General features: G+C 46.7%; 1 protein-coding gene and 1 long non-coding RNA gene across 2 annotated transcripts in view; both read left to right on the top strand.

Moving 5' to 3' along the window:
- The first annotated feature begins 1,141 nt into the window (after window positions 1–1,141).
- MTHFD2L (methylenetetrahydrofolate dehydrogenase (NADP+ dependent) 2-like) overlaps window positions 1,142–9,320 on the top strand; it is an 80,213-nt gene continuing 72,034 nt past the window's right edge. The window contains exon 1 of the mRNA XM_019516743.1: window positions 1,142–1,332. Within this exon, the coding sequence (XP_019372288.1) occupies window positions 1,199–1,332 (134 nt within the window). The 5' untranslated portion in view covers window positions 1,142–1,198. The remainder of the gene's footprint in view (window positions 1,333–9,320) is intronic.
- LOC109297132 lies at window positions 1,489–4,131 on the top strand. Its single transcript, XR_002097214.1, has 2 exons — window positions 1,489–1,621; window positions 3,994–4,131. It is a non-coding gene; the product is annotated as an uncharacterized LOC109297132 (long non-coding RNA).

Raw genomic sequence — 9,320 nt, 5'->3', positions numbered from 1 at the left:
TTGAAAACATCTTGCAGGTATCCCTGGTTCAACCACCAGGGAAGGAAGGATACTTGCTGGTGGTTGTCTTATCAAATACCTCTCTAAAGCCAGGTGGGCAAAATACAGCCCATGGGCTGGATCCCCCCCACCAATTGATTACATCTGGCCTGCAGCGCACTGCATGACCTGAGCCCTGTCCGTTCAGACTGTTTCCTGGGTGGGCCTAGTGCAGGCTCGCTCAGCACAGCAAACCGGCCTGTGCAAAAGAGGCCAGACTAAGGCAGCTAAGTCCCTCTGCAAATGAAGAACACAGCTCCACTGAATTCCCATCTTTCTCCTTTGTTGTGTGGGATGCAAATGATTTGGGAGACGCAGCATTGTCTAAAACCAGAATTTGTTGGCCTACAGCGCTAAGGGCAAAGAGACAGGTTCATACAGGGTATAATGAAGCCGTTGTTAGATCTGGAGTGAAACACACCACACTGGTAATCCCAGTCATGAGCGTCCCATGCCTCCTGAGGCTGGGGAGGAGGGGTACAGTGACTGCCCACAGGTGGCGGTGGTGTGGTGGCGTTGGCAGCGAGTGGGGATGGCGAGCACCAACTTGTGGTCCGTGACCACCCGTAGATGCTGCTGGCGGTGTTGGCAATGGCCAGTGGTGATCAACAACTGCACACAGACGCTGCCAGTGGTGTCAGCAGCAGCAGGGAGGTGAGTGGTGATGGCCCGCAGGCGCTGTTAGCAGCATCGGCAGTGGCCAATCTTGGGGGGACACATGTGGACCCCTATGTGTCGCCAAAGATTCCCAGCTGCTGTTTCTGAACAATGGGCTTGACAGGCGACAGTCAATTACACTTTTGTTAGGAAACTTGCATTTTTGGAGGACATTCTAACTCTCTGGCATGGCCAGTTCCTTGCTAACAACCTGTAACGGTGGCAAGAGCAAGTCTGGGAAAGGAACCAGGAATAAGGAGCCTCATGTAAACAGCAGGCCCCGGGAGCAGGGAAGTGTGCCTGGAGGTCACTGCTCCCGCTTCGCCCCTTTTTTCGGCGGCTTTTCATTACACCGCGGCTGCCCCCACGAGCAGATGCCTCCCCTTTCTCCTCCGCCCGGGATCTGCCCTTAGGGACCAGTCGGTACCTCAGGGGCGGGGCGGGTCCCGGCTCCTCCCGCCGACCTGCGCGGAGGGATGCTGCGGTGAGAGGTGAGGCGGACATGGCGGCGGCCGCCGGTTCCTCCGCGCTGCGCTCCCGCTTGCTGCGGCTGCGGCGATGGAGCGCGCTGCCCGGAGCCTCTGGGGCCGCCGGCTACAGCAGCAGCAGCAGCAGCAGCAGCAGCAGCGCCGCCAGGTACGACCCCCGCGAGGCCTGCTTCGCGCTGCGGCCCGGCCCGGTTGCTTGGGCGGCGGCGGTTAACTGCCAACGGCTGCGGGGAACGTTGGGGCGGCAGAGCGCGCGGGGGGAGGGGCCGGGCCACACCGCTCCCAGGCCGGGGGAGGCCCTCAGGACTGGGGGCCCCAAGCCCGGTGTCCTTTGTCGCTGCACACGAGCCCGGAGGTGTTCAGCTCGGCTTGCTGTCCTTCCCGGCTCCTCTGCTAGGTCCAGGCTTGGACGGCTGATACGGAAGCCAAACTCTCCTGTGCTTTCTGACTTCCCCAGCTGAGGCATTGAGGCTGAAAGAAAAAAAACCCCAAAGAAACCCAACCCCCAAAATCGCATCAAATATTATGAGACGTATAATAACATGGTGAGCATTGCCAGTGCTCCAATTCTGGGGGCCCTGAAAAAAGGCACTGTGACCACCTAGTTTAAGTACTCTTCATGCCATCCAGGTACTGTAGATACTTCCTTAGCCTGTCAAAGGGTTTTTAAACCTGAAGGCTTGCCAAAAATTTTTCTTCCAACTATTGAAGTTGGTCTAATAAAAGAGATCAGATTGACCCAAAGAACCTTGTCTGCCTATGTCCTGAGACCAACACGGCTACAACTTACACCTCTGTAGTTTAAGTACTGGCATTGGCAAATAGGGTGGCATGAACCAGGGAACCCCAACTCAGAAACCGTTCCCGTGGGGACACAGTCAAATGCATGAGAGCTCCTAGATTTCTAGTCCTTCTCTGACTCCCCACTCACCTTTCTCTCTGATACTGTTTTGGAGTTATTACAGACAACAAGAAACACTCAGTGCATGTTTAGCAGTGCTGTGAAATTACACAGTTTTCCAAACCTAAGAGAACATTTCCCCCCATTCTGGGCTTTCTCCAGATTTTAAAAAGAAGTGAGTCCTTGTCTACATGGACCTCTTTTTTATTTTAGCAGAACCTAAACCATTTTAGTTACATTAGTATAGTGACTATATACATTTTGTCCAGTACTGAAGTAGCTTTTTTTGGTTTAACTCGCTTTACTTGGGAAAGGGTTTCAGGCAAGCAGAAAAAACACCTCTCTCATCAACTGTGATGGCATGGGGCAGGATGGGATGGGAGGGCATTTTTACCCTATCACTAGCACAGCTGTCCCATGTAGATTAAAGCCTACCAGAAGGGCTTCTTTGATTGTCAGTTTTAAATGACTGCTTCAGGGTGTACAAGTGAAATTTGATATTCCTTTTCTGAATAGCTGATATTTTTGTAGCATGTCTAGATTGTTACAAAATATGTACGTTTAAATATCTGGAGTCAATTGTTTAGGTTTTGATCTGAATAGGAAGTGTTAAACTGTTGTTATGCTTTAAAAAAACCCAAACTGTTTAACATCCCATTCGTGTTGAAAAGTCCAAGAAACTGCTTGTAAGAGAAAGCATTTCAGCACCCGATGAAGTAGGCTGTTGCCTGTGAAAGCCTTTCTGACCCAATTAGTCTCTGAGGTGCCACCCTACTCTACCTTCTTACACGAAAAGGAAGAAAATACTTTTAGGGTATCATAGTGCTGCAGAAAGATGGCAATATGTTAGAATTTTCAGTGTAAGTTTTCTGTTTAAACAATACCCTGAAGGCACTCATCAGTTCAAATTAAATGGCCAACTGAGATAAAATGGGGTTTTTTCAGCTCAGATGTCATGAAGGACAGACAGCATTTGCTGACTATTGTAGTTTTCAAGTCATTGCCTCAATTTTGGGGTAAACCTAGGCTTCTTCAGAGGAATGTATTTTAAAAAGTCACATGCAAGCAGTCATGCTACTTAAGTTCAGAAAGTCCCAGTATTTTTCAGCAGCAGCCCATGCTTTCTATTTTACTTAAGTGATTTACTTTCCTATGGTGTCATATTAGAGGATGAACTAATTCTGAATGTTTTTTTTATATGAAGGCAAGTAATGCATGCATGTGTGTGGTATGTGTTTTCAATAGCCTATTTCTTACCAGCTCTCTTATCATTTTTTAGTATTAACAACAGTCACATATTCAAAGGAATGTGCTCCGTGTCTGTTTTATAAGTCCTGGGCAAGTAATTAGCAGAAAGCATGTTCTTAAAGTAATACCAAAAACCAAAATACTTTTCCTATTTTAGATGAACACCAGAAGTTATGTTTTTTTGCTGTCAGTGCAGTTGTTTCCTTGCAGTTTTTCCAGGATGTTTTCTGCAGATGGGAAGGGATATAGACTAATCTTAAAATACGTGTCAAATGGAAAACATTTTGGAAGAAGTACATCTTTTCCTGCATATTAAACAATAATACTGTCTTCTGATTTTCATATTGATATGAAAATCGATGAACTGGCTTACAATTTCTGCTTAAACCACTATAATTTTGAAGGCTCACTTGCAACAATTTTGTAGACTTAGTGAGAGGCTCATAAGTTGCCAGTTTAGATATGTTTGAAAAAAAAAAAAGCTTCATCATGAGAATTTCCAGAATGCAGTAGTGGTAACAGTGGTGTATTTCTGAATAAAACATCATTCATTTAAATAGTTGCCTTGAAGCAGATTATCAGGTCCCAAATTGAATGGTGTGTTATGCAAGGATACAAAGCAGTTTGTTTATGCTTATTGGTTTCTCTTTTCTCTTCTAGGACCAGCAGAGAGAAGAGATTCCATCTTCCAGAATTCACCACTGTGTCCTTCCCCATATGTTCTTAGACTTGTTTTTGATAATTAAAGAAATATTGTCAAGTAATAATCTAAAATATGTTAAAATATTTTATTCATTTCCATCAGGGATGTAAATATTTTTAAACATTATTCATATAACCTCCTCTAATTATATCAATTGATCAATAACACAGCAGCTCAGATATGGCTGCTGCTGGGAGCTGTTCCTGAAAGAGCAGCTAATTACTTAACTGATAGCTCATTAGGCATCCCACAGTTTTCTTTAACCTCATAGGCTCTATGGGTATTAGTTCCCCCTCACCCCTCCTCCTTGCTTCTCCCTCCTTCCTGCCCTGCCATCTTCTGGTTCCTGCTGAGGGACAGCATAGCTTCCCTGCCCCTTACCTGCTGGACTGCACCCGGCCCAGCACTAAATAATAACCAGTAAAATAACTGGTTATCACTGGGCTTATTGGTTAAATGGTGACTCGTTTAACCCTTCACACCCCTAATTTGCATTCAGTTTGGCTTAATCTTGATAGAAAACTGTGCATGTATCTATAGTCTCTTTTGATTTTAGTGCTTTTCACTGTCCCTTAAATTATCGACAATTTTCGTATTAATTTAATGGTACAATGGGATCTAATCCCCATAATCACGTGTCCTGCCATGCCACACATAGCTAGGGTATGCATTTAAAGGTGCAGAGAGGGAGAAGTCCATGGGCTCCTGCTGCCTGGCTTTTGCAAATCCATGCCCAAGGGCTGCCCAGGGCCAAGTCAGCAAATGCACAGTGGGGGTAGCCCATAGGTTTCCTCCACTGTGCACCTTTTAAACATGTGTCTGCCCTAAGCAGCCCCTGCAGGGGAAACCTGGGGCACAGGTCTGCAAGTGCCAAGCAGGGGGGGCCCATGTGTTTCCCCTGCTCCGGGCCTTTAAATCCTCACACATGGGTTTATAAAATCACCAGGTGCTGGAAACCAGGATGAGGAGAGCCTCCCTGGAGGCTTTAAAATTGCCATGTGCTGCCCAGCTAGGCTGCAGGTATTGTTATTTAAAAGCCTGGGATGCAGAGACCCAAGATCAGAGAGCTTTTCTTTATCTTGGGTTCCTGTGTCGATTTCTAAAGACTTGGGCCTGCCCCGTGATAATCTAGGCACTCAGCTGAGTTGGACCAGAAAATGTTAAACATTCAATTTAAGGTATGATTCAAGCCAGCTGTAAAGATGTAGCATCTTTGTGGCTGGTTTGCCCTGTTTAGTGTGTCAATAATAGGGTGTGTGTGTGTAGCATGTTGCAATTTATAGTACAGTTAATGTGTTTGAAACATAATTATAACATTTGCCACCGCTCTTAGTGTACCTTCTTTTCCAAGCATATTTAATTAAAGTGAAGGTGTCTGATAGATAAGTAACTGCTATAGAACAAAGAGCCTACACTATTAGAGGAAATAATTGTTTTTTCTAAATAAATACCTTGTTCTTTCAACTGAGAGACTCCAAAACAAGAAATTGAACTCAAAAGACTAAAATCATCATACCTCTACTTAAAATCCATCTTTTTTTTTTTTTTACTCCAAAGACCTTGATAGTGGGTGCATCTACATGAGATTCCCTGTCATCATAGTGATGAGCTATGGTGATATAGCTCGTTGCTACAGTGACATAGCATCTGCAGACACAAACCATGACAGCGATGCTACTGCGCAGTAACTTGCTGCTACTACACTATAGAGTCGAAAAAGATCTGTGCGCCGCCGGGACTGGGCAGTAACTGTTGTTACTGTGCAAGACTGCACAGTAACAACTGTACGGTCAGGGACACGTGTAGATGTACCTCGTGTTCCTTTTTGAAAGTTTGCTTTAAATACTGCTATTGAAAAAGTGACTCTATATATTGCATTGGGATTTTTTTGTTTTTTTTCATGTATATTTACGGAAGAAACTGGGGAGTGGTTTTATATCAGATGTGCGGAGTAATTAGGACAAAAAAAAGTGTGTCCTTTCCTGCCACAAGAAACTAAGCAATTTATTTCACCAAATATAATAAAAAGCAGAAATTAAGTCACTATTTTTCTTTCAAATTCCTTTTAAGTAATTTTAAACCAAAGGTTGAAATATGCATTGTACAAATCAGATTAATAGTACAGCTTTCTGATATATATAGACTTTGTATATTACTCCTGGACCACCAGAGTAAATCCTAGTTCCACTGAAGCTATGTAAGGCCAAGATATTATCAGTAATGTTTCTCTTGTCCTAATGTACTAGTTCTGTGTGTCAGACAAAACCTAAATAAAAAAAGAAGATGTCAGATAGAGCGTTGAGTTTAAGGAATAATAAAGTAAAAACCCTTGAAATAGCCAGCAGTGGTCTGATTCATTATAAAACAATCCTACAAATGAAGATTTTTTTTCCTTTCCTGCACTGACACTTAACAAGTACAATCCTATTACTTCTTAATAGTCAAATAAATAAATTTGCTCATGTTAGATTCAAGATGTTTATTCTTTGTACCTTTGCTATTATAATCTGAGGGTTTTTGTTTTTTGTAATTAAGATGTCTTCACATGTAGGCAATAGGGTTAGATTAGAAAATATATAATGTATATTGTACTGATTATAAAATGACTAGAGGTGCACCCTTACGTCAGTCTGATATTGAAGCGGTACCAATATAAAGAAAATGGGCTGTATTGGAAATTGGCCTGAAGTGGCTGATACTGTGGCCGATAAATGCCCGTGTATGCGCATGCAGCTGCACCACAGCACGCAGGCAGCGAGGCGCAGAGCCCAGTAGCATGCAGCTGATGAGTCTATTGAGGTGGGAGGGAAGGGTAGTGGGGGGGAAGATCAATGCCCCCTTCACTGAGGGGAGAGAGGGGGCAGGCACTGCCCAGCCAGGTTGGGGTGGAGGACAGAGTAGTGGCTCGTTGGGCGGGGGAAGTGGCTCCCACTGCAGAGGGCACAGGGAGGGGGGCATGTGCCCCTGGATTTGTGTGGGGTGGGGTGGGGTGGGCAGGCTGTAGCTGTGGGCTGAAGATCAGGCTGCACCAGGCTCTTCTTGGTGAGGGCTGGGCTGAGGCGGGGAGTGGTGGTGGTGCTGGGAGGGGGCCTAAGGAGGGGGCTGCAGCCACCACAAATTTTCCCGTAGCCCCCACCCCCTCATAGCACTGCTCCCAGCATTGCCATCTGGCACAGCCCTGGCTCTTTCCAGCATGTGGGTGGAGGCGGGAGGTTGAACAAAGGCTGTGCTAGGCAGGTGGAAACAGCGCTATGGGAGGGGGTGGTCTATGTTGAAATTTGGGCTGGCTGCAGCCCTCTCTGTAGCCCCCCTCCCAGTGCTGTCGCCACCCGCCCCAAACCCAGCTCCTGCTGAGAAGACCCTGATGCAGCTGTGGCTCCAGCCCCCAGCTGCAGCCCACCCACCCCACACAGATCCAGGGGTACAGCCCCCCAATGTCCTTCCAGCATGTGCACAGCAGCAAGAGCTGCCCTTCCTGATGAACCATGGCTCTGTCCCGTACCTGCCCCCCCCTCAGCGAGGCAGTGCCTGTCCCTGCCCACTCCCTCCCTCACCGTGGGGGGTATTTATTTGCCCCCCACGCCCCTTCCCTCCCTTGTCCCTTTCCACCACAGACTTACAAGTTGCACACAGTTGTATCTAAAATTGGATTGGTGTCGGCTGATATGCCTCCTTAAACATCAGCTATCAGTATCAGCCCCCAAAATATCAGTGCACCCCTAAAAATAACCCCTCTCCAATAATTCTATTATTGGAGGTTTGGCTTGAATTTGTCCCTTTCCCACTGCTACAGCAGGGAAATAAATCTGAGGGGTCAGGTAGCCCCTTTGTTCTCTGCTTCCCCCAACTTGTTTCCCCTCACAGCCCCTTCTACCTCTCCCTGTTGTCAAACCCTGCTCTCCGTGAGCACATTGAAGTGAGGAGCAAATTTGAAAGCAATAATCTTGAAATTAAACACGACTGTAGCAATTTGCACATGGTAGCCATGCACTTAGCTCATCCAAAATTGATGCATGTTACTTTTTTAGAAAGTAGCTGCAAGTACTTGAAAGTGCTGGAGTACAAGTACTCCATAAACATACTTTTGAGCAGCACTTTGGCACATCTACTTATATGTAGTACAAACCATGCATGGTATTAATCCAAAGCCAAAAGCTCATGGATTTATCATGCAGTTCTTTTGTCACCAGAGTCAGCAGCAATTCAAGCCATGGTGACCCCACAGCTCAGCACTGTGAGTGTGAGAGAGAGAGAGAGACCTCCCCACTCTCCCCAGAAAGATCCATATGCTAACCATGCCCTCTCATGACTGCAACCAGGTGATGTACAGGATAACCTGCTCTGGTTTCACTTCATGGAGAGCAGGGACGTACTAATTGTATGCACCAGGCTGAGAGAGGGGGCAACAGGGATTCTGGGTGAACTGTTTGGGGCCCTGTTTGGTGATGTTTGCTAGGCATTTAAGGCTAGTGAAGAAATGTGAATCATAGGAAATGGGAAGGAAAGGCAGAGTTTGCCTGTGGAAATGAAGAGGAAGTTAAAACTTGGCTCACCACAACTTGAAAAAGAGTCAGCAGTGAAGAAGACTCACCTAATGGGTATTATCATATGTATTATTCAGATAGGCTGCCTGTTGGTTAAGGTCAAGCAAGGTTTGCTGGGGGGCATCTGAACCCCAACGTCTCCAGGCCTAGGGCTTGCAGGTAGGATGTTTCCCTGGATTTGAGGAGTATCTGAAGCCCCAGGTTGATGGATCTGGAAGGGACGATACTTGCTGGTGGTTGAACCAGTTTAGTTTTGGAACTTGACTATTGGGCCTTGTGTTATTGAATTTGGAACTGGTAGGTTCCCACGAGCGTGTTTGCCCACACATTTTATAGTCATGCGCCATGTTGGCTGTATTTAGTCAACTTCATAATTGGTTTCCATTGCTGAGCACATGCTGCTTTTGGCCTGCCCCACCTGCAGTTTGCACTTGCCCTCCCACCCCTCACAGGTTGCATCTGCCTGCTCGCGCTACCCATGGATTGCACCTGCCTCCCCCACCCCACCTATGGGTTGCAACTACCCCTTACCTCTTGCAGGTTGTGCCTGCCTCCTCACTTCTCCCGTGAGTTGCGCCTGCTCCCCCTACCACTCATGGGTCGTGCATGCCACCCAACCCCAAGCATGGGTCACACCTGCCCCACCTGCGGGTCATGCCGGCCCCCTCTACTCCACCCACAGGTCATGCCAGCGTGTGCCATGCCCCCATCCCACCTGCAGTTGTGCCTGCCCCCCCCCC

This window comes from Gavialis gangeticus, unplaced genomic scaffold, assembly GCF_001723915.1.
Source record: "Gavialis gangeticus isolate Ggan-Ray unplaced genomic scaffold, GavGan_comp1, whole genome shotgun sequence".
NCBI classification, from domain to species: domain Eukaryota; kingdom Metazoa; phylum Chordata; order Crocodylia; family Gavialidae; genus Gavialis; species Gavialis gangeticus.
This window is presented reverse-complemented; position numbering and strand designations above follow the sequence as displayed.